Genomic DNA, 25,900 nt, shown 5'->3' with positions numbered 1-25,900 from the left:
GGGGAGCAGTTCAGAGGGCCTGGGGGATCCGTACCAAAAATCTCCAGCTCCATGCCACAAGCAGTTTGTTGGATACTACTCAGTATAAATGCCAAGACTGGGGTAAGGAAGCACTTTGACAGACAATATGGGAACAAGTTTCAGTCTCAGATGGGCCAATGGATTCCAAACACTGAACCAAGGCACATACTATTTATAAACACGCTGAATCATCATAATCCACAATCTTATCCCCAGATTAAAAGGGGATGCTGAGATTTGAATAGCCATGTCAATAAATGGCTTTTGTTTTTGTTCTTAAGAAACATCATGCAACGTGGAAAGACCATTTATACTATCTCAAAGGATGGGAAAGATGATTTTGCAGCTTTGGCCTTTATATATAAGAGCTACGAGACTGTCAGTTTCATTTGTTTTACCCTCTTGTCCAGTGTTCTTTCTCTCACAAAGCCAAGTAGCTGGTCATTGACTAAAGAAAGATCCCTCTTGCCAGCAGTTATTATTGTAACAATGACATCATGTCGAATGGCTTCTTCTGGGTCATGTGATCTAACTTTTAAGTACTCTGTTCCAAAAACAAAACATATGCCGTTAATCAGTTCTATTGGAAGATACAAGAAATTCATGTACTTTGCTTGCTACTGAAAAGAGAACCTATTTTAGCAATACTACAATCCCTGTCTCACAACCTACACAGCCTTCTTCTGAAGAAGTCTCTTAGTGAGACTACCTCCCAGTATATGATGTTGTTGTTAATAACTGACAGCTAAAACAACTTGAACAGGTTTGTTGAACACATCAGGCTTAGCATTAAAACAAAAATATGAGAAGAAAAAGAAACAGCTTTAGATACTTAAACAGCTCAGTCTAAGTTTTAGCAATACAGCCTATCAGCACCACCACACTAGTTCTTACTCTTGTATGAAAAGCTGCCTTCAACGATCCTTTTAATGTTCAAGCAAAATAGTGCAATCACATATTTATGTTTCACATAAATGTTTCTATTTAATGTTCCACGGTGCCATGTTATTGAAACAATTATCCCTTTGGTCTTTTGCCAAATTATTTTAATTACAGAGTCAGAAAGCTTACCAGTGAGGTCTTTTGCTAAATCTGGATGGTTCATTAAACAATGACTTGCAAATTTCACACTTTCTAATCGCACAGGGACATGGATATCATTAAATCTGGAAAATATTAATTTGCAATTATATGCATATTCAGAATTACGTGAGTATATTTTCATAAGTGCCATCATTTGAGCAACACTAAATAATACATCACCAGGTGAAAATAAAGCAAAATGAAACAGTAGGACAAGGTTATAGTTATTCTTAAAACAAAAGTCACATGAACTTAAACAGCTAAAATCCCATAAAGCTTGAATCCTGAATTTAAAAGCAAAAGGAACTTTGCCACTTCTTCATCCCACCAAGTTTACCAACTAAACCCCAAAAGTTTTGTTCTTGAGGGTCAAGGGACCCTCATGGACAACGTAGAAAACAGACAAAAACACAATACCCTCTCCCTCAGCAGAAGAACCCTTCCATCATCAGAAACAAAACTCAAGCAATAAGTCATGAAATGCAGAAGTCTCTGTATGAAAACATAAAATAAGTCTTTAACACGCAATGGTCAATCCTGATGAAACAAAAAGCAAATGGAATATTGGGAGGGTGGGGGAGGGTGGAGATGAGACAGAAATGGTTGGGAAGCATTGCTTCTAAGGCAAACTAAACAGAAAATATATGTGTGTGTCCTCTCACCGGCCAAGAAAGCACTGCCAAAGAGGACGGTTCTGTGTTGCAAGGTCAGAATCTTTCGAACCGAACAATTTAGCCAGAAGCCGAACAACAGCTAAACGTTCTTCTCCATCATTGCTCTATGGATCGAAGGAAAAGCAGCTTTTAAATAATAACTGCAGTTCTAAGGCGTACAAATATCAAGTATTCCAATATCAAGATTGTTTAAACACTGAACTGTTGCCTTCATTCCCAAAATAGACAATAGGAAAAGCATCATGCTGGCAGGGGATGATGGGAACTGTAGTCCATAATATCTGGAGGGCTGCGAGTTTGACACCTGTGCACTACAAGGAAGTGACTGCTGCTAAAAAAAACCCTCCCAGAATAATGGAAACAATTCGTCAGAACATTTATTCATTTAAAACACTTCTACCCTGCTTGTACATAAATACGGTCAAAATGTTTTACAAGAAAAGCAAGAAAAAACGCACATTCAGTACATTACAATCAGAAGAGGAATCGCTCACCAATAAAAAAACTATTTTCAGCAATATGTTCAATACATACTTTCAGTTTAGCTTGGACATGCCTAAAATAGCTCTTAACTATATCAAGATATGCCTCATGAGTCTAATCTAGACCCAAGAGTTGGAGGGAGAGAATTTACAGAAGTATTCCTCCCAGATTTTCACAGGCTCCCAATCTATCACAACTTGATTTCGATACATGCCAATTTTAAAAAATGCTTTGTTGCACATCAGAGGAAGCTACTGCTGGATAAATTTAAGCCCAAAGCGCCACGAAAAATAGGGAAGCATCTGAGCAGTTCTTTGGAAGCAGACCAAAAGGCAGACATTGCCGTTAGCAACTAGGTAACATAATTTGTTCTTTAAAACTGCAATTTCACATTGCTGACCTTCTTACTCTTATATTAAATGTGCTTGCACTGAATTCTAAGAGTGCAATTTTTTTTTCTTACCTTCAGTTTGAATTCAAGCTGTGGCATGACGGATAATAATAAATTAGGATCAATAGCAAAAAGCTCCTGTATTAGATCAAATACGTGCTCTGACAAGTCACTTACAGAAGATTTTCCTACCACCAGAACCTGGTTAAAAAACTAGAAAAAGAAGATATTATTTAATAATGACATTTTCAACCGTAATATTAATAAACAAGAGTCTACGAATTGGGGCTGTTAGCATTCCATTAAAAAAGACAGCAATATAGGTCAATTGTCCAACCTGGAATGAAGACAGCAGTTTACCAGGGCCCAGTTAGATCCCATGTGGTTCATTTGCTGGCTTCACGGGCCCAGGCCATATGACAAAAAGAACTTTCAATGCAATTGTTGCATCACACATGTTAATATGTCAGATGACATCACTATTTTTAATGATTCAATGGATCACAGATTCTACATTTATGAGTCCATGCACTTGCACGGCAACCTGTGGCAAGACTCTCCACACAGCCCGATGCCACTGCAAGTGAATTCATTTCTCCCCACCCCCAGCTTTCCAAATGGACGACAGAAGGTGAAAGGCTGAATATATCTACATATGGAAACTTTGCGGATTCCATGTTTCCCCAACAAGCGAACAGCACAAGTCAACACTGGAAGCAACCCAATGTTCTGCTGTGTATCCTAATGCAATAGTCCAGCGATTCTCAACCTGTGGGTCAGGACCCCTTTGGGGGTCGAACAACCCTTTCACAGGGGTCGCTTAAGACTCTCTGCATCAGTGTTCTCCATCTGTAAAATGGATAAATGTTAGGGTTGGGGGTCACCACAACATGAGGAATTGTATTAAAGGGTCGTGGCATTAGGAAGGTTGAGAACTGCTATAGTCGCTACAGTTGCAGCAACAGTGTCTGTTCAGTCTACCTTATCTCATACATAAGTAATCACAAGTCCAAAAGCAAAGAAAAAAGTGATGTGAAAACATATCACATCCGGTTTTACATACATTGGCAATACATGGCTCAATGGTCTGGACTGTCCTTTTCAACAGGATTTTTGCAAGATCAAATGCCTGTTTATTAAGGTTCTGTAATGAAGAGAAGAAAATTAGAAGAATGGAAACACTGGAAACACTGATTATGTATACAGAGGCAGATCATAATGTGCAGGAGATAAAGTGCAATCTAAGTACTTTCTAACAAAGATATTTTTCTTGAAAAACAAATGCATGCCACTCTGAGCTCCTGGCTTGATGGAGGGAGGGATATAAACACAATAAATAAATAAATCAGCAAGCATAAGTCCTATTGATATAAACCATTTCCTCTCTTCTACTGGCGTAGGGAAAGCATGAGAGATTAACATTTATGAACATTATGCCTCAGTCTGGGTAGAAAGCAAAAATATGACTCAGCACAATGTTATGTTCAACTGTAGATGGGATCTCCCTAAAACCCACTGCTTGAACTATTTTATTGAGGAGAACTGTAAAAACATTTTCACAAGCCGAATTTTGATTTAAAGCTGTTTTCACCCTGGCAAGTCCTTAAGTCACAAGCTGCCAGCTACCACACATACACAGAAGTAATGTATGGCAAGCCACTAATCACTGCATCCACTCTATTATGTTTCAACACAACTCCCACGTGTCAGTCACAACCGCCCATAGATAACAAGTGTCCCCATAGGTTACCATGGAGCCAGGTACACGTAAACATATATCTGATTGCAGCACAGGCATCCAGGCATCTTCTCCCACAAGCAATGCTGCACAGTGATTCAATATGTAAGAAGGAAAACACAGACAGAAGCATCACTCCCATAGCTGTTCTGCTCCAAAATCTTTCTTATGAATCAACAGGAGTACATACATTTTGGGGAATTACGCCAGCAACCAGGTACCATATTGAGAGAACAGAGGAATTGGTGGGGGCGAGGAGAACAAGCTACAATGCTCTGAACAAAACACGCAACAAGATAAAAGAGCTGAGCTAAACTATGCTGGTAGTATTTATTTGCAAACCTTGTGGGCAGGGATGAGGTTGATAAGAATTGAATCCAGCAGTTCTTGAGTCACTCCATCGCCTTCCATGATGATAGAACTCATCAAATCTAACATGTGCATCTGAACTTTCTGGTTGTGGCTATTGCTAACAATGAAATTAAATTAAATTAGATTAGTGCAACAGAACAAACAATGTTAATTCTTTTACTAACCTGCAAAATATATATCATTTCATATCCTTTAACATTTGGTCGCTGTAACTAAGGTAACTAAACTACGTGACTTTCTTCTTTCACAATCTATCAGACAGCTCCTGCTCCCTGTTCAAACATGCAGACCAGGAGGGTACACCGTGGCCATGTTTGTTTTTCCTGCAAAAATCTCACCCAATAAAATGGCAAGACATTATTTTACTATATAATTGAGCAGTGTGATCCCAACAATGAACCAGAAAATGCAAAGGACTCTGGGAGTTGTAGTCCATTTCTCATGTACAGAGGGGCTGATGGGACTACAACTCCTAGACTACTCCTCCCTCAGCCAGTAACATTTCTTAAAGCTCTGGAGTCATCACATGGCTGTCCTATTTCTTGCCTAAGCCAGTTCTTGAGTAAGTCAGTAGCAAGCCCAGCACCAGCAGCTAGGATTGAAAAGGCCCCGTTGCCCCAGGCTGTTCTCTGTGTGTGTGTGTGTGTGCGTGAGTGCGTGGGGCTCTGGCTGAGGTAGTGAAAGCGGGGCTGTGGAGAGGGAGGCCTCACCACGCCCACTCAGAGCACTCTAGGCAAGCTACCAAAAATTGCACTGCGGGGGGGGGGGGGAGAGCGAAAGAGAGAGCTGAAAGTGAAAGAGCTGAAGTAGAGGCAGAAAGAGAATGTGTGCTGGGGAGGCAGAAAGAGAAAGAGAGAGTTAGGGTATATGGGCAGAAAGAAACAATGAAAGCTGGGGTAAGATGGCAGAAAAATAGAGAATAGAGAGTTGGGGTAGCAGAGAAAGCAGTAGGAGAGAAATGGAATAAGTAAGCAGAAAGAGACAGCTGGAGCATGGGGGGGGAAACTAGAGTTGGGGTAGCGGGGCAGAAAGAGAAGGAGAGAGCTGGGGTAGCAGAGCAGAAAGTTAAAAACAGAGCTGGGATAGGGGACCAGAAAGAGAGAGTTGAGGTAGTGGAGCAGAAAGAAAGAGTTGGAGTAGGGGGTCAGAAAGATAATTGGAGTAGCGGGGCAAAAATAAAGATTAAGAGAAGGAGTGGCAGGATAGAGAGTGAGAGGCAGAGATGAAGTGGGAGAACAGAAGTGAAATGGTGTGGGTAATGTCCTCTCGAGCCCCACGTGCAGGTTCCCTCTTGCTAGAGCTGGATCCAGCTTTGCAAAAGTAGGGGTGCCTATGAAGATGGGGAGAACTCTCTCCATCTTCACAGACACCCAGCTGCCCATGAAGCTAGAGAGAATTCTCCTCATCTTCATAGGTGCCCTGCTGCCCCACTTTGGCAAAGTTGGGAGGTTTGGGGGGAACAATTCAGTGTTTGCCCAGAGCACCATTTCCTGTAGACATGCCCCATCTACATCTCTTGCCCTGGGAAAATTAGTTTTCTACATTTTTTTTTGCACAATAGGTTTTCTTGCCAATCAAATATGTTTTGCTTTAGGAGCAAAACTTGTATTATCAACAAAGTGGTTTCTATAAATGTTGAGGGGAGGAATTCCATATATTGCAGTAGAATATTTCTGTCCACATAAACACAGCACGCACATCCGAGTCTGAATTACACCTGTCACGTGGAAAGGGCAGGTTTTGCTTCTAGCATGTCAAGACTCTCATGTGTAGCATGGTTTCCATGAGAGCAAATGGTAATCATAAGGTATATGGGAGAATAGGACTGTACTCAAGGACAACACAGGGAGAGAGCATAAAAGCATTTCCTGCTTCTGAGAACCCCAGTTTTAGGGAAATAGTGGGCTCTGCCCTTTCTTTCAACTTTTCCCCCCAATTGTAGCTGGTCTATTTTGTACAAAAAAAACATGCATAGAACCAAGCCACTCCAACCTGCAAATTCCATTCCTTGCGCATGCTAGAGCCCAACAGACTCATTGAACACAAAATAAAATGAACTTGGCTATCAACATAATCATGACTAAGATAGGCTTTCATTCCGCTCCTGCAATCTTTACAGCAATTCACAAGATTTTTTTGAGTGTGGCTAAAGTTCTATAAAAACCAACATTTCTCTCCAAATATTTAAGTCAAATATGAAGAGTGCACAATACCATTTCCATAAATATCTGTTTAATTATTTTTCTATAACTTATTGGAATATATTTCACATACTTTAGAAAACTGCATATTGAAACTATGTAAGTATTCAAAGTAATCCAACTTACTTGATAACAGAAAAGAGAGTCCTAAAAAGCTGAATAAAAATTTCATTGCAATCTTCCAGCTCAAAGCAGATGTTATAAGATTTAACCCAAGCTAAATTCTACAACAAAAACAAAGCAAGGCAATAAATTACCTTTTTGATTGGAACGATACAGATTTAAGTGAGAACTGTTAACATAAATCTCAAAGCAGCAGTTTGCCCAACATGGCCTAAAACACGAAAGTGTTGAAAACTGATTTGCTAACTCAAGACTATTCACAGATTACACTTTTGCTCCAATGTTTAAACAGCTTCACACATTATATTTTCTCTGCATGTCCCTGATAAAAATACCATTAAAATAAGTCTAGGATTAGGGACAGAACTATTTTTTACTTATACAAACTGGATAAAAAGTATGTCAAGCTGTAACTTCCATAAATATAATCTGAATTTCATTTCTGTGGATTGCAAGGCATTAACAGTGCAATCTAGATAGCTGCGGCAGGCAGAGGTAACACCAAGGCACCTCCAAAGGGGCTTTCGGACAGCTTAGTAGGGAGGGAAACAAAATCCCCCTAGCCACCCAAATTGCCCCAATGACTCAAATGACTTATACTGCACCAAAATTGATGCTCTGGACTTTTGGGTTTTGGCGCTGAAGAGCAGAGGGATGGCTGGCCACCAGTGCCTTTGCCTCCAGCGCTGGTGGGGCTGCCCCTTATGCAACAGAGGGGACAAAAGCATTGGTACACCCTTTGCCATTTCCTCTGCAATTCCCCCCCCCCCCACACACATCTAGTTGGGCAGCTCAAGATCTATTAAAAGGTACATCTAGTTAAAAAGTTACCTCTAGTAAGTAAAAGTATCTGTTAAATTGAGGGCTTTTAGTGTCTTCTAATCCTTTTAATTGTCTTGTAATAAACAAGAATATATCCTGTAAAATAAGAAAGAAATGTTTTCAAAGTACTTTGAAATATGAACACTCAATATAATATAGTCAAAATTCAATTTCACTATAAATATGACTTAATGTTAGGGACAGCTAAGTATTTAAAAAATTATCCTTTTGCCTGAGCACGCAAACACAACTGAAAGGGATAAAATTACTAGTGAATAATGTTTACCTTGAGTTTATCATGGGAAGTATATGGTGCTTCTGGGGCATAAATTCGAAAGATATCAGCCAGGCAACATGCTACAAGGAGACGGACATCTTTGTTGGGATTCCTGAGGAAGAATTCTGATGCAAGGTGCAAGGCTAGTGGGAGATATTGTTGTTTTTCATCTTCTGAATCCTGGTCCATGTCCATAAATGTTTTCACTACCATCTAAAGATTAAAAAGAATAATTTTTTCTTCATGCTTCACTGTGAATGTATAGGTAATTATCATGTCAAACCTATAGTGGCTTTATAAGGTTTCTGAAAGAACACCATTACCTATTTAATATTTGAAGCAATATACAAGATAAAATTTAAATAGAGTCAAATAAGCATAATTTATAAACTCTGACAAGCAAAAGGCAGTAATATCTACAGCCATAAGCCAAAAGTTTAAAGCTTAAATACACATTAACAACCCTACAAATTAAATAGCAGTGTCAAAATAAAAAATATGTCAGCAGTTAATGTCTTCAGTAATAAATACATTTTGAGTTGCAGAGAGCACAAGGTAAGATAGTTCATTCCATGGGGTGTTACTTGAAGAGTGCAAATTTTAAACACAGACACAGGATAATAGATCTAGGTTGTTAAGAGGAACAAATAATGACTAATCTTAGATGTTAAGACTACTGGCTCAAAGATGGTCCTGTTAAGACTTTAAATACCATGACATGACACCATCTTCACTTTCTGAACTGCTCTTTGTTTCTTGTACAACTGCCTTACATTTTTAAGGCAGAACTCCACAAATTATGCATTTTTACAAACAATAAGAACTATGTGAAAAAAATATACTGCTTTTTCTGTATAATTCCATAATTACTTCCAAGACTTCCACATACAAGATGAAGTAAAGACAGTGTAATCTGCATAGCAAATCTCAGATGAAAAATCAGAAGACCTCACAAAAGAATTTAACATTCTGCCTTTCTGCAGTGGTCTTTAACTAGTAAATCATCATGACCCACAATTACAGCATACACAAACTGCAGCAAATTACCCCAATGACATTAACACTTTGAGGGGGAGGGGTTAAGTTTAAGAAAAGATGTACAAAGGATGACGACACAGTTGAATTTACAGTGCAATAATTCATGCTACAGTCCTCTGTTGAGCCTAGACTGAAGGTAACAAATGAGATTGTCAGATCATCAGGTTAACCGTATCTTTGGAAAGCCCAAGTCAGAGTCAAGGCCTCAAATTAAGAGGAAGGATGTTGCTACCACCTGCCATTCTTCTCTGCATCCCATACTTCTTTCTAACATAGCCAGTCAAACATCATACACGTTCTTCTTGTAAAGTTATATAGGAATCCATTCCAGTTGCTCTAGCAAAAAATACAACCAATTCCTTCTGGACTACCTCTTTCCACACCTTTGGATATAGGTGACCTCACCTTATTTCAGCTTCTTCCTCAATTGGGGTCAAACTCTATTTCAGTGGTGATCACAAATTTTCACTAGCCACCACAAAATCTGTAAACCCTTGGCTTCAGGTCTGGACAAGCTAAATAATGCCACTGAGGCAGAGAAATAGATTGTGACAGGCTTAAAAAAAATTCTTTAGATAAGGGAGCCAGTCTAAATTTTCAGACATCAAGGTTTTTAAATATTTTAATGAGCCCATTTTGTAACAGCTGCAACTTCAATACCTAACCATCTCCTATAGTTTCTGATTAAGGTTATGACAAAAGTGTTAAGGGATACCCTGATTTTCATAACTACAACAAACCAATAACTTTTAATCCATACGCAACACACTTATTTTTGAAGAATCACAGAATTGTAAAAATATACGCATACATAGAGGACACAAAAATTAGTGTATAAATATACTTAAGGGGCTATCAGTATCTGAATCAAATCATTTTCTAGATATACTTCTTCAGCTTCTATTACTTAGGATGCCTTATGGCAATATTAATGTTTACATTGTGCCAATATTATCTCCTCCCTTCATCTTTCTGAAGCTATTTCCTTCCAATGGGGAGTTGAAAGGGAAAGTCAACAAGAACTGCAAGAAGCATTTTCAGCCAAACGTGGGTTTGCTGTTCAAAAAACAAAAAACTAGACACCACAATAAAATTTCTAGGCACCATGGGGATCTGGTATCCCAAGATTTGTCAACCCTTGGAAAAGGTTCATGATGGAGCAACATACAGACAGAATGCATTGTGGCAATACCTGAAGTAATTTTTAAAAAATCTGGCAATAACTTCTCACTCTACTGATTTTATTACAGTTAATAGTTCCAGGCTGGCCAGATTCTGTTAGATCTCAGCAGCTAAGCAGGGTCAGCCTTAGTAAGCATTTTGCTGGGCAAGCGCCAAGGAATGCCAGGGTTGTGATATGGAGGAAGGCAACAGCAAACCACCTCCTGACATCTCTTGCTTTGAAAACCCTGCAGGGTCACCACAAATCAGTTGTGACTTGGTGGCACAAAAAAATTAAAAATGGGGAAGGGAATAACAAACCACCCTGCAAATTTACATGCTTATGGATATGGATTGCATTGCATTATCTTTACAGGAAGAAGATACAAAGAAAAGAGAAAATATTTGGACACCCCTGAAAACCTTTTTTTTTCCAAAAAAAGACAGAAATGAATTAGTCAAATTCAACGCTGAATGTTTTCAAAATTATTAGTATAAAGTTTACATAAGTGAAGCTCTAAAAGTTATACTTTCCGTATTTTGATAATAGGTTAATTTGTTAATTTGTTAATAAGGAAGAGAAGCCTACTTAACTATTCGGCGAACATACTCCCCACTATGGGAGAATTTAAATAAGAAAATTTAAGAAATATGCCGTTAGATTGTAACGATGTATTATTTCCAACTTTTTTTTATGCATAATGCAAGATATCTATTATTGTATTATATTTTAATTTACTAATAAACTTATTAATTTAAAAAAAAAAAACCACCCTGCAAACATAGTCTGCCCAGCAAAGTTACCCAAGGGTCAGTAATGGCTACCTTTAACTTTTAAGTCTCTAATAGTTGAAAAACACAGTTCTCGTAGCATCCTAGCATCATCACAGCCAATGAGACAAGACTAAATTTGTATTATATACTGAGAGTATATTACCAAGAAATTATTACTGTGATTTTGAGAAAAACTTTATATTTATTCTTTTACTTTTGAATACTTGGTACTGACCCTTTATTTTTCTAAACAGTGGAAGGGAGAAAATGTTCTTTGAATTCCATGTACTGTATTACCAACTACATGATTTTTAAATGCACTTCAAAAGCAACTGCAAAACAAGGGCACAATAACAATATTTGTCTCACATAATGCACAGTCTAATTAACTGTACTGGCCCTATGGCCTACTCTCCATTAACAGGTTTTCCTTGGAGATCTACTAATGTTGTTGCATTTTAGTTATCATTTATAACCTTAATTTATAAAACAAAAAAGCATACAGCAATTACTGTGAAAAGGAGATCTGACATATTTACATTCTGCAAACCTAGATAGTAAAAAATTATTTCATCACCACCCAAACCTTCTCCTCACACTGCAACCGTGTTCAGAATTTGCACAAAGCTCAGTGCAAGTTAAAAAAAATTCATTAAGCATCAACAACCATAGAAAAGAAACAAAATTGCAAATGTACTCTAATCGAATTATGCCTATGCCGTCAGGACAAGCAAAATGTTTACTTATTCCTTCTACTACACATCAGCATTCATACATTAAGCAGAAAACAAGACAATGCCAGTCTAAACAAGCTGAAAACAACCTTAAACAGCCCTGTTTAGCATATCAGAACACTTCAACAAAGAAAAAATGGCATCAGTACTTCAAATTGTTACACTTCATAATCCCATTCCTATGATAGCTTTTAAAACACACCCACTCACACTTACAAAGTGATTGTTCCAATTCTAGTTAAACATACAGAGCAATCTAACGCAAACGTATAATTTGCTATTTATCTGCAGCAAATGGTTAAGCTGCAAACTATGCAGTCAACATGTATGCCACTCATGAAATACTGAGCTGGCAGGCCACCCATTACCCTATCAAGTGGTAGTCATGGTTCAATTGCCTTGAGAACTAGCCTCAGAAGAAAGTCAGAGTCAAGCGTTCATCAGATCAACAGCTCAGGCCTGGAAACCATCTGTCATCTTTAATTGAGTTCAACGCTCAGCTCCTGAACTTATGAAGTGATGAAGTGTATCTCTGCACACATAACGAAATACTAGACTTCACATTATCCAGCGTGTATGTAATTCAGGTGCAGGGCATCTTTCATTGCACACAGAAGGTCCCAGATTCAATCTCATCACCCCCAGTTAAAGAATCTCAACACGTCTGCCTAAGTCTAGGGAGAGCCACAGCCAGTCAGAATGGACCATTGGAAACTTACCGTGAAGGGCCTTTTTCCTGGTAGGTAAGGAGGACATCTTGTATGGGGTATCTTCAGATCAATCACTGTGATGAACAAGCTCAAAAGACTCGCCAGTTGAAGAAGGGAGATGCGCCTTGCTGAAATCACTGCTGAGGCCGCATGCTGGATTTTTATTATTTTTTCCCTTGGAATGAAGAGGGAGTCCTTTGTGGAATCGATAATTGCTCCCAAGTGTTCTATTGTCTGGGACAAGATCAGAGTGCTCTTATTCAAGTTGACAAGGAAGTCATGTTGATAAAGAACGGTCTGGATCTTGGCCACGTCTCAATAAGCTTGCTCCCTCGATTTTGATCAGATAAGGAGATCGTCCAAGTAAGGGTGCATATGTATCCCCTGTTCTCTCAACAATGTAATGGGAGCCAGGAGAACCTTGGAGAAGGTCCTCGGAGCTGTAGTTAGTCCGAACAGCAGGGCTCAAAATTGAAAATGCTGCTTCCCTATGGCAAACCTGAGGTATTTCCTGTGTGTGACGGGGATGTGAAGATATGCCTCTGTCAAGTCCAGAAATTTTAAAAAGTCTCCGTAATGAAGGGCTGTGGTGATGAAGCAAAGGGTCTCCTTGCAAAATTTTGGTAACCTGATTAACTTGTTGATCCGTTGGAGGTTGAGTATGGCCCTCCAATCGCTGTTGCGATTGGAGACTGTGAAAAAAATGAGAATAAGCTCTGGAGAACCTCTCCGAATGAGGGACCACTTCTATGACTTCTATCCTCAGAAGATGATGGACCGCTTGCAGGGTTCAATTGGCTTTGTCAGGTTTGGTGGACAGGGTTAGGGTTTTTTCCTGCCTCCTTGCTAACGGTACAGAAGACACCCCATACAAGATGCCCTCCACCTCCAGGAGAACACAGAGTACACTGCCAAGATGAACCAATGATCGATATTAGAAAAAAGGAGGGAAATCCCTGAGATATTTATCTACTTTAGTCCAACATGACAGCGTCTGACTATTTACAGGCAAAGTGATGGAGACCAGAGTAGTGGACCCATTCCAAGTCTTCTTGAGATACCTCATCTGCTCTAGATCCTTTTCAGTTTGGCTTCAGGCTAGGCTGTATGACAGAAAACAGCCCTAGTACATTCAGTTGATGACCTTCATTGTAAGTATAGAAAAGTGCCATGCTTCTTTGTTGCTCCTCCTGCATTTATCTGCAACCTTTGATACAGTAGGCCACGCCACCTTGTTGAGGGATCTGGGGGCAGAAGCACTCATAGGATGTACTTTGGACTGGTTCAACTCATACCTCACAGACGGGACAAAGGGTTGCCATTTGTGACTAGGGATTATACTGTTATTATACATATACTGCGCGGTCCCAAAGGGTGCAGTCTTATCTCCTATGCTATTTAACCTCTCCACATGAAGCCCTTATAGGAAATCATTCCGTTTTGATGCTGGCTATCATCAATATGCTTACTACCACCCAACTCCGTATCTCTTTATCCAAACCGCCTGATCATGTAGTAAAGATCCTGAATTGCTCCCTGACTGTTGGGGCTAAATGGCCAAGAGTGAACAAACTGAAACTAAATCCTGACAAGGCAGAGATAATACTAACTGGGAAGGCTGAGATCTTGGGGGACGTTGTCTTTCACACCTTATATGGGGTTCAACTGACACTTGCTGACTCTGTTAAGAACCTTTGCATCATAATGGATCCAACATTACTGCTGAAGATGCAAGTTAATGTAGCTGCAAAAAACATTTTCATCCTACTCAGTTAAGCCTTGTAGATGACTCGCTACCTTGACTTGGCTGAACTAGCCACCTGGAACCATGCCATGGTGACATCAAGAAGAGCCTACTGTTACACACTCTGCATAGGGTCTTTCCTCTAACTCAGAGAATCCAGTTGGTGCAGATTGCCTCGGTTCAGTTATCATCAGGAGCTAGGTGGAGCATGCATATTAATCCCATTCCAGAGTAATTCCATTGGCTGGCTATCAGCTTAAAGTATTGGTTCTCACATACAAAGCACTTCGTATCACTGGGCCCTCATAGCTATAGGACTACTTCTCCCTCATCTTCCACCGTGATCGCTTTACTCATCCGAACAGATCCTTCTGCAGGTGCCACCCTGCAAATGAGCAAGATCAACAACTGCCTTTACCCATGCATTACCTGTTGCTGCCGTCACCTGATGAGATCAGGAAGGCTCCTACTCTCCTGGCATTCTGCAAATTATTATGCAGGAGGGCACTCTCACATAATTCCTAAATTGTTTAACATGTCATTCGTTTTATTAAATATAGTCACAGACCAGCAAAAAGCTTAAAAAAACAAGCACAGCAATAACGTTAATGAAAAGTTAATGAGCGATTTCACATGACACCAATGATGTCTGTATTCTGCTAGTACTGTAACAAAACGTTGACACTGCATGTGAAACACATCTGCATCTTTATCTTTGAGTAAAAACTTAAGTATGTCACTATGGTGACTAGAATAACTATAACATCCAAAAGGTCTAGTCAGCAGGGGCAAGATTAAGCAATTTCACATCATGTTAGTACTTATGCTTTGATTCAGTTTTGTCTCAGATTTTCTGCTTGGTTTCTGCTATCTTAATCCTGTTACTTTTCTTTTTGGACGTTCAGTCCTACTGATAGTATTGACTTTCACTGCGTAATCCATCCTGAGCCTCAATGAGACAAGCAGATGAGAAATAATGGCCCATTTTACACGTAGAACGCTTACCTCAGGGCTCTTCAGTGTGCAGGGAGCTTGCAGAGGACTCTCCTTATGTTTTTCTGTTTACACGCAAGGAGCCACTCTCTACCTGCCCTGAAGCTAGCTTGCTGGTCCGCAGCTTTTCCTGGTTCTCTTAACTCCACCCATTGACTCCTCTTAAGGGCACAAATCTAATCACTTCCATAATTGCATTTAAACAGATATACCTGTGATAACAAGTATACAGATATTGCAGCCCCTTTCCCAACACACGCACCCCCTAAAAAAAGAAAAAGGCACAGTCATTCCCTAGACCACGCAGATGAAGGAGACCATGTGCTAGATCCCTCTCCTTCCCCCCCCACCCCACCACTCTCTCTCTTCCTGTCTCTGCTACAGCCAAGAAAATTGTTTTAAAATACAGTCTTGAAATAAAGTTATAAAAAGCCCTCCCAATCATCAGGGAAGGCAGAAGCAGAGCAAGGGAGGTGGGATAAAGACAAAAAGAGACCCTGCTTCTGTTGTTCCTTTGCAAAAAACAAAACAAAGACAGTAGCTTGTTTTTAAACTAGAAGCTTGTCTGAGAGAAAGTTTTTAAAATGCCCACTGGAGAGGGCAGAAGCAGAGTGGGAGAGTGGGGTGAAGCCACAAAGAGACCGTGCTTGTGTTGTTCCTATCGATGTATTGATACAAGCATTTAGAGAAGCCGTTGGGAGGGGGGACCTGCAAAGCAGCATGAGGGAATGAGCCTAGGAGGGGGTGAACCTAGGCAGGCTGACCAATTGAGGAGGGAAGAAGTCCAGGGCAAAGTTGTGCTCACTGGCAATTCTGTCTGCTCTGGCTGCAAAGCAAAATTAAATTTGTGCTAGAAGCAGTCTCCCTTGCTGCAGGGAGAATAGAAAGTGAAATTGGGGCTTGAAGAAATATGTGTGTATCAGATATCTTGCAGCAACACACATCTGCCCCCATTGCGCAGCAGATGCCTTGTGCATAATTGGCCAATGTGAATAAATAAATTTAAATTCTGATTCACTTGGGGGGGACACTTGGTCATTAGATATGAAATAACATTGGTCTTACCTGTGAAGGAGACTTCTCCATTGAGCAATGGATGACATCTGGGTTATTGTCAGCTACCATTCAGGAAGGCAGGGGTTAAATAAAAACTTCCCAGGCTCCTCTCTGTGCTGCGGCTCCGCCCCGTCTCCTGTGCTCCAGTTCTGGCTTCTCCACAAAGCAGTATTCCGCCTCTCAAAAGATTCTCTGCAAAAAACTTGACCTTATAATGTTCCAACTCGCTTCCAATGTGCAAATAAGAAAAAACCATGGAAGTCATTAACAAAGGCCTTATGGACTCTAAATAACAAGGGGCTCTGAACTAATAAATTACAAGGCGGAAACCTCCTGGGTCATTAATCAAAACAAGAAACCAATTATTAACTGTTATAACAACTAACTAATCTTGGAACGGGATGATGACCAATGGGAGGGCAGATGTCATCCATTGCTCAATGGAGAAGTCTCCTTCACAGGTAGAGACCAATGTTATTTCTCCATTGAGCAGGATGATGACACATCTAGATGAGCTCCCCTAACAGTATCAGATAGATTTACAGGGTGGGGTCAAAATCCTCTCCAATGACATGCTGCAGGACTCTACATCCCACCAATCCCAGCATGCGAAGTAGCTGAAAACATTCAGCCCTATAGTGCCTAACGAAGGTGGATAAGGAGGACCAGGTTGCTGCTCTGCATATTTCCCTCCACTGAGTGCGTTATTGTTAAAGGAAGGCAGCATTGGTGGAAGCATTGGGGCCGGAGTGTGCCATGATCCCTACTGGAACCGACAGCTTTTGTTCCTTGTAAGCCTAGCTGATGCATTCCCTCAAGCACTTACTGATGGAAGGGACTGAGTAATTTCCTGACCTCTGTTGTGATTGGAAGTGGATATGAACATGGAATCCCCAATCTCCTGAATTCCTGAGTTCTGATTAAGAAGGCTTTTAAGGTTAGCCTCACATCTAATGTGTGCCAATACACACCTCCTTATAGGGTGTTTTGGGTTTGGGACAAAAGGTGGGTAGGAAAATTTCCCTGTTTCCTATGAAAGGTGGAGTTGACCTTTGGAATGAGAAGTAGGGGTCAATCACAGTAGCACCACCTTGTCCATATGAAAGACACATAATGGGGGTTTCATGGAAAGGGGCAGCTAGCTCTGAAACCCTTCTAGCTGAAGTGATGGCTACCAAGAGAAACAGCCTTCATCGCGAAGTTAACTAAGGGAAATCTCCATGATGGGCTCAAATGGTTTCTTGGTCAGGGCTTGCACAATACTATATGAAGTCTCCATGTGGGAAAATGATGGTTGACCGGTTTATCTTTCAGTGTAGCACCCCTAAGGAATCTATCTATGTGTGGGTGTGAGGTGGGAGTATGCCCCTCCAGTCTAGGTATTACCAGGCCATTGAGGGGCTGCCATTTGCCTACATTAAAGTATTGGCTCCTGAGGCCCACAGGGATTCCAAAGTACTGGAGTCCTGTAGAAAACTTAAAAGAGTAGTCCCTGATCCCACAGGTTCTGTAGGAGTCACTCTCTTCCTCCAGCACCACCCTAACAAAAGCAACACCAAGGTAGTGTTGTAGGAGAATTCTTTTGGTGGAAGATTTCCTGGAGGCCATTATGGTGTCGAGGACAGCTTTGGAGTATCCCTGAGCCTCTATGCTGTCACCTTTTCAATCTCCAGGCGGTCCAAGTTGGGAGCGTTCTGGTTCCGGGTGGAAAATGGGTCCCTGTTGCAGGAGGTCCTATTGCAGAGGGAGTCTCAAGGGTTTTGTGTGCCGACATCATAATATGTTGGGTGAACCAAGATGATCAGGCCCTGCACGGTGCTACCAATATGACATCTGCCCTCTCTTCCCTGATCTTTCGGAGGAGGTCTAGGATCATGGGGAAGGGAGGGAAGAAGGCATTCTGGAATTCCCTTGAAGGCCAACTGGAGGATACAAGGCATCCATTATTCTCCGCTTCAGTGATGGAAGTCGAGACATGAACCTGGGGAGCTGTTTGTTCAGATTGGAAGCCGAAGAGGTCCAAGATTTGGGAGCTCCCAGGGCATGAAACTATCATTAGGAAAATTTCCTTCTTGAGTCTCCACTCCCCTGGATATATGAATGCTCTGTCTACTCAAGCCAATCTGCTTGAACATTTAGATTCCCCTGAATATGTTCGGATTTGATGGAAAACACATGAGTCTCTGCCCACTGAAAGATCAGGAGGGCTTCCTTCTGCAGCTCTGCAGATCCTGGACCCCTGTCTGTTCAGGTAAGACTTAGCCGTTGTGTGTTGTCTGTCCTGATCAGCACGATGTGACCCCCCCCTCAGGAAGGTGTTGAGGAAGTGGCTCAAAGCCAACCCGGATAAGCTCTTAGATTCCAGCACATTGATGTAGAAGTGCTGATTCCTGGAGCTGATATGAGTCCCTTGAATGGGAATTCCCTCTAGAGTAAGCTCCCCAGCCTAGAAGGCTGCGTCACAGAGAATACCTGTTTGGTGGTTGCAATCCAAAACACACGTCCCATTGAATTCAGGTTGGATGGTTTCATCCACCCATAGTGAACTTGACCTTGACTGAATTCTTGGGATCACTACTTCTCTGTGGCTTTTGTGAGCGATGAGAGATCCTGGAAGGCGAAGGAACCTCTGTAGTGGTCTGGATCTGAACCTTCCCCACTGAATTGCACTCTGATAAATGCCACCATGAGAGGCCCATCAAGCTTGCTAGAAAGCAGCGAGCATTTGTGTTTTGTGCAGAACTTGGTTTGATTTTTGGCTTTCATAATCCAGTTGTTTTCTTTGGAGGGACCAGAATCTCTTGCAGGTGGAGGTGTCTATGATGAAACCCAGGTGTTCCAGTCTCCGTGAGGGATTTAAGGAACTCTTAGCCCACGATTGGCGAGAAAACCATGGATTTCTAAGAGTCCAGGATGGTTTTCCTGAGGTGTGTTGTTCTGCTTGGGTCGAGGAGTCCGAATGCCAGATCAGGATATCGTCGAGGTAAGGGTGAATCCTGAATTGCCTCTTTCCCTGAGAAGTCACGATCAGGTTGATGAGGAGCTTTAGAAAAAAAAAAATTTCGGGGAGGGGCAAGTGCATAGTCAAATGGAAGTGCTCCTGAATTGGAAGAGTTCTTTCCCCACTCCAAACCTCAGGAGTCTAGATGGATCTAGAAGAGGAGATGGGAATGTGGAGATATGCCTCCTGACGGCAATCTGTGGAGGTGAGAATTAAGCCCTGGTTGAAGCCGAGTCTCACGATGGACCTCAGAGTTTCCATTCTGAAATGTTTCAGCCACTTCCTCGAAGCTGTTGACATACTTCAGGTCTAGGATTTAGGGTAAAGCCACTCCCCAGTTTTCTTGGGAACAGAAGTGAACAGTATGGAGTATACTCCTCATCCCCTCTGTTCTTGTGGCACCCGGCTCACCACCTCTATATTTAGTAGATGTGTGGTGGCTTCCTAGTTTCTGGCTCTTTTCTGGAATTCTAGGACAGCGGAACATGATAAATGCGGCTTAGGGTAGAGGAACATGAATTCCTGTATTCACGTACCCTGAAGAGACTATTTCCAGGGACCAGGCGTCCTAGTGAGAGGCTTGCCAAGTTTGGTGAAACTTTTGGAGCCTGCCCCCACTTCTGAATTGTTGTTGGCATCATTGCCTTGGGTTGTCGATTGTCCTGCTGGTATCGGTCAGAGGAGCGACCCCTTCTTGGAAGTAAAACCTTTTGAATTGTTGTCTTCCCTGGTTCCAGTATGGGCGACGAAAATTGTCTCTTTTAAATTGACTGGTGCTCTGCTGGGGTGAAAAAGGACTGAGAAGATGGCTTCTTGTCCAAGGAGCCACGAGCCTTTGTTTTGGGAGATGTTTAGGTTTTCTCCTTAGGATGCGACCAGGAACTCATTGAGTTCTTCTCCAAAAAGCTTGTGTCCATGGAAGGCACATTGGAAACCATGGTTTTAGAAGGCGTAGATCCCGGTCTGCCATGCTCAAGTAACCAGAGCCTTAGGCCGACATGTGGCCACTGAAAGAGGAGCCAAAGAGCGGGCGAAGGTGACTGCATCTAAGGTGGCATGCGACACATAAAGCTGGCTGCTTTGAGCATTCTGTTCACCCTTCTATGGCTTTGATCTCAGTAGGGGGATATCAATTCCAGAACCTTTCTTGCCCGGCATACTATGGAGACTCTGGAAGGACAATGGAGGCTGTAGCCCGATGCTCTAATGGCCATGGCCATGCGCTTCGTGTGTTCTTTTGCAGAGATTGAGTCCAGATCTTCTATCCTGCATGTGTCCTTGATCTAGCCTCTGCCATCCCCTTGGACACCAGGCCTGAGAACTGTAAAGGCTGCCACTGGACCATCTATAATGGGAACTTGTAAAAGATGTTGTTCAGCATAAGCAGGTAAATCGTTACAGTTTACTTAAATAATTGGAGCCCCTTACTTGTTGGCTCGCTTGGAGAAGCTTGTCCCATTGATTAGTGACCCTGGAGTTTCAAAGTATTCTGAGAATGGGAGAAAACCAGCCTTTTGGAATCAGGGGTGAGGGTGGAAGTTAGTGCATGCGTCACCCTTGTGCAGAGAGAAGTGGATTTCACGTTTGAAGAAGACCCTTCACTGCTTTTGGCTTCTCCAAGGTGCAAGGCAGCAACATGGATTTGGAGGAAGCAAATAATGAGTAGTCTTCAATCTTAAATATGGCGGGAGGATTGCTCAGTGACCTGCATCTCCTCCTAAATCCTCCTGATCAGAAGGTAACTCCCCTCTTCCTTACCCTGGGTCCCAGAATCCCCTGAGGAGTCCACAGTGGAGTGCAGAGAGTTAATTTTGGCTTTTTGGGAGCAGCCTTGATTTGCCAGGCAGAGGCCAGCCCTTTTATTTTTTTTCTCTAATGGAGTCCTTAGAGGTTGAGATGGAACTAAGAGAGGGACTTAGGGGACAGAAATCCATCTGTGATCTATAGAGGGTTAACATCTCCTCTCTCATTACCTTTTCCTGCTGAAAAGTATGCCCTTAATGAAAGGCAAAAGACATTTCAGTCTTTAAATCCCCTAAGGAAATCTTACTGCCACTCTCTCTTCAGGATTTGAAGCCTCCTCCTGTTCTGTATTTTGAGCCATTAAGCAGTCCTAGACTTGCGGAAATTACACACCAGAGTGCATTGGACTGTTGCAGGGAGCAGACGAACCGCCCGTCCACCATTTCTTGCTTGCCCTTTTCATTTTTTTAGTAGCGAAGGCTCCCATCCTCTGGTGACTGGCTGCTCTGCCCAGATTCTCCTGGGACTTTTTGGCTGCAGCCTTAGCTGTCCTCCTCCAGAGGGACAGAGCTTTCTCCCGAGGCATGAAGAGGAGAGGAGGAGGGATCGAAGTATCAATTGCTCACCGCTTCAAGCTGTTAGGCAATCTGCCGGTCAGTACGGTGGCGATGGGCGTGCTCAGCCGCTTGAGAGGAAGGCTTAATAAACTCCCGGTGAAATTTAGAATCAAACAGTTGATATAACGTCCCGAAAAAAGGAAAAAATGGTGGCTCTAAAAGCCACCATGCCTGCTCTTCCTAAGGCAGGGAACAAACCGGAGCACAGGAGACGGGGCGGAGCCGCAGCACAGAGAGGAGCCTGGGAAGTTTTTATTTAACCCCTGCCTTCCTGAATGGTAGCTGACAATAACCCAGATGTCATCCTGCTCAATGGAGAAGATCTCTAACTCCAAGCAAACTGTTCAAATGTTTATAAAATTGGATCATATAAAGACTAGATATGTAATCTGGAGATTTTATGCATATGTATGGGATTTCTGAAAGTGGAAGGTAGGAAAAAACAGATTTGTTCCTAGGCCACACACTGCAAACAAAAACATAAGGTACAGTAGCTGATGTTAACAGTACACTATCCTTCTATCCTTGTTTTCACCTATTCCATCTCTCTGCCAGATTTATGGGTTTGGTTTACACATACAGGAGAATGAGGAGAATGAACCATACTATTCCAGATTGCAACTGGAGGATTGTATCTCAAAATCCTGTTCTATGTTAAAACTTTTAGGCAAATAGAAAAAACAACAAGGTAAGCAAATAGCCTTTCTCCATTGTGCCACCCTGGTTATCAAGCAGATGGTAATCTTGAGTCTTAAGTTATACCACTTCAAACTGCAAATAGGGGCTTGGATGAATGCTCCTCCCTGCAACAAAAGATTTTTTTGAAGGTAGAAAATTTGCATTGGAAAGAACAGGCCTAGTTTAGCCTTCATTCGGTTATGATCATTTTCTATGTTCAGAGAATTTTTAAAAAATATGGTAGGAAATTAAATAATGTACCCATCTGCAGTCAGAAGTGGTGTAGTCCAATGAGAACTAGCCTAAATAGTTTATCATCATCTAACTGCAACACAGTAACAAGCCCTGAGGAGTATAACCACTAAGAGGGTCATGGAGAAGAGGGACACTAAAAATTCTTAACACTACAATCTGCTGTAGACATTATCTCAATGTATGAATTAATTTATCTAAAGCAGGTGGTTTTTGCACTTTCTCTGTACACCAGAGAGAACAGCAGAATTTTATTACTTTCATTAGTGATCACATAAGCTTTACCTTCAGTCTTTGAAAGAAATCTACTAAAAATGTGAAAATGGTAGGCAAAAATCTGTAACATTTCATTTATATCTAAGTAAGCTCTGACTCATGAAAGCTCATACCTTGCCAAAAATCTGTTAGTCTTTATGGTGCTACTGGACTCTTCCTCTTTTCTGCTGCGAAACAGACGAACATGGCTACCCATAGTAAAAAAAATGTAATTGCTCGGGCTTTCTTGAAAATCACTCACCCCTTCCCTAGAAAGCCTGGCACCAATGCACAAGAACCAGATATCGAAGTTCTGGTGAGGAGTAACCACATCCATGGTCCACACATAGAAGCTCATGAATCGGATTGGATTCCAGAATGCTCTGCGGGATTGTAGGATTCCGAACACATGCTCTCTTGAGGTTGCAGGACAATCATGGAATTTGAAGCTACTTAAATCTATCAACAAGGTTGCCTCAATGACCTCTCTTGCTGTTGGGATGAAACCCAACTCTCTGGTTTATTATGGAGCTGGGTGATCTGAAAAGGGATGGGAGACATCTAGAAGGGCATTGGCAGAGAACTCATATTGAATCTGACAGATCATGCAAGACCTATAAAGTGGCTGTGGCAGCAACTGCAAAATGTTACTTCTCAGCTACTATGGCATCAACTTGGTCATGACCATCCCAATTATTTAACATAACATAGTACTGCTGATCCTTAAAATTGAGCCATCATTGTATCAGGACTAGGCATTTAGTTGTTATACTTTTGCCAAGTTTTTTTGCAATTAAACAATCAAGACTACACTGTAATTTAGATAATGGCTGTAACACAGGTCCGCCAGAAGAACTGCCTAATATATCACCTGTTCTATTTACAGATCACTTTGACCCAGCCATCCTGGCTTCTAAAATCATGTAAAGTCTACATTAAATCACAAATGAATCACTAATTCAGGGTGCCTTCCCTCAATCACTCAAAGAGGCAGTTATCCATCTGCTACTAAAAAATCCATCCCTACAGAAAAAAAATATGCAGTCAATTATTACCCTGTCTCTAATCTTCAACTCAGCCAAGCTTGAAAAATGGCCTTTTATCTTGAGAAGGTTAATCTGGCCAGTATGATGCATGCCACAGTGCAGAGGCGTATTGGAGGGAAATGGCGCCCAGACACAACCCCTTCTCGGGATGCCCCCTGCACCCGCCACACTAGGGGCTTGGCTCAGGAGCGCAGAGCCCCGCCAGCCTGCATGGAGGCTGGGCTCAGTGGCATGCGCCCAGGGACATGGGTGACATGTCCCTATATGTATGCCTCTGCCACAGTGATACTGAGAATAGACTACTGTAATTCTCTGAACATCGGTCTCTCCTCAAAATCAACTAGGAAACTCCAGTTCATGCAGAATGCCACAACTCAGCTACTATTGAGAGCTAGATGGAACATGTCTATTACTCCCATTCCACTGGCAGCCCATCAGTTACTAGACTCCATTTTATGCACTAGCTATCACATACAAAGCTCTTCATAGGCTTGGACCCTCCTACCTGGGAGACTGTCTCTCCCTCTGTGCTCCACCACAACAGCTTTGCTAATCTAAGCAGGCCTTCTGCAAAAGTCTACTTGCAAATGGGCAAAATCAACAACTGCCTGTACATGTGCCCTCTGTTGTGGTCCCTACCTTATAGGATGGCCTGCCTGAAGGTCAGGAAGAATCCCATTTCCTTGGCTTTCCGAAAACCAATCAAAACTGACATATTCAAGAGGACTTTTCTCTGCAGGCTGTTGGGAGGCACTGCACAAAATGCTTCACAAAGATACTTCGATAAATTATTAGGGACGGTATTCTATACTACTGTGTATAGCTTGCTGTAAGTTGGATCCTGCTATGTAATTTTGCATCCTTTACTTGTCATGTTAACACTTATACTCTTGCTCTTCTGTTTTTTACAGCCCAAATTCTATTGCATTGTTTCTTGAATGTCCTACTAAATGTCCAATCTTGTCGATCATATTGACTCATTCCAAGGAATCTGCCATGTGTCAGGGAGACAGGTGAACTGTAAATAATGTAAATAAAACAGATAAAATAATCAACACCAGCAAGAAGAAGAAGAACACAAAATCTTTGAAGCGGAAGGTTCAGTATGCAAAACATATACATTTATCTTGATCCACTGTGAATTCATTCCAAGGCTGGAGCATACATTATCAGCACGAACCAGTGTGGTGCAATGGTTAAGAGTAATGGTCTCAAATCTGGAGAACTCACATGCAGGATGTGAAAGCAATGGCCTTCTGCGGCTGTTGCTCCCGATCACCTGGTCTTTTCAATTGAAAAGTTTTTCAATTGAAGCTGCTAACCTTTTATATGTAGTCAAGATTCGCATGAGTAACCATGTGAACTGATGTTTGTGCTCAAATAGTTCCAACTAAAATAGTAGTAGAAGAATTTATGGACCGCCTTTCTCTCTTTACAAACTTCCTTCCCTTCCCCACAACAGACACCTTGTGAGGTAGATGAGACAGAGAGTTCTGAGAAAACTGACTAGCCCAAGGTCACACAGTGGGCTTTGTGTGTTGGAGTGGGGAAACAAATCCAGTTCAGCAGATAAGAGTCCGCCACTCATGTGGGCAGTGGGTATTAAACCCAGTTCTCAAAGGCACCTGGTGGGCCACTGCGAGTAGCAGAGAGCTGGACTAGATGGACTTTGGTCTGATCCAGCTGGCTTGTTCTTATGTTCTTAACTAATGTTTATAATAAAGCTGTATTATAGTAATAATACCAAGATGGGGTCTTCTTAATGGATCTTCTTCCTTGATATGTTGGCCAAACCCTCCCACATGAAAAAAAGAAAAGGCCATGGATGCAAAGCTTAGTCAAGCACACACCACACACACAAAAAGGGAAATTATATTTGGCAGCAGAAGACCCAGAGTTTGGTTTCACCCAAG

General features: G+C 41.7%; 1 protein-coding gene across 3 annotated transcripts in view; it reads right to left on the bottom strand.

Moving 5' to 3' along the window:
- Positions 1-25,900, bottom strand: part of PDS5A (PDS5 cohesin associated factor A) — a 77,495-nt gene that overhangs the window by 34,483 nt on the left and 17,112 nt on the right. For all 3 annotated transcript variants that reach the window (XM_048509266.1, XM_048509268.1, XM_048509267.1), the window contains exons 3-11: positions 8,195-8,398; positions 7,918-8,004; positions 7,090-7,187; positions 4,733-4,859; positions 3,716-3,796; positions 2,725-2,865; positions 1,767-1,882; positions 1,093-1,187; positions 420-565 (exon numbers count right to left, since the gene is read on the bottom strand). In XM_048509266.1, the coding sequence (XP_048365223.1) occupies positions 420-565; positions 1,093-1,187; positions 1,767-1,882; positions 2,725-2,865; positions 3,716-3,796; positions 4,733-4,859; positions 7,090-7,187; positions 7,918-8,004; positions 8,195-8,398 (1,095 nt within the window). The remainder of the gene's footprint in view (positions 1-419; positions 566-1,092; positions 1,188-1,766; positions 1,883-2,724; positions 2,866-3,715; positions 3,797-4,732; positions 4,860-7,089; positions 7,188-7,917; positions 8,005-8,194; positions 8,399-25,900) is intronic.

The sequence above is a fragment of the Sphaerodactylus townsendi genome, linkage group LG10, assembly GCF_021028975.2.
Source record: "Sphaerodactylus townsendi isolate TG3544 linkage group LG10, MPM_Stown_v2.3, whole genome shotgun sequence".
NCBI classification, from domain to species: Eukaryota; Metazoa; Chordata; class Lepidosauria; order Squamata; family Sphaerodactylidae; genus Sphaerodactylus; species Sphaerodactylus townsendi.
Note: the sequence above shows the minus strand (reverse complement) of the source record. Positions and strands in the feature narration are given on the sequence as shown.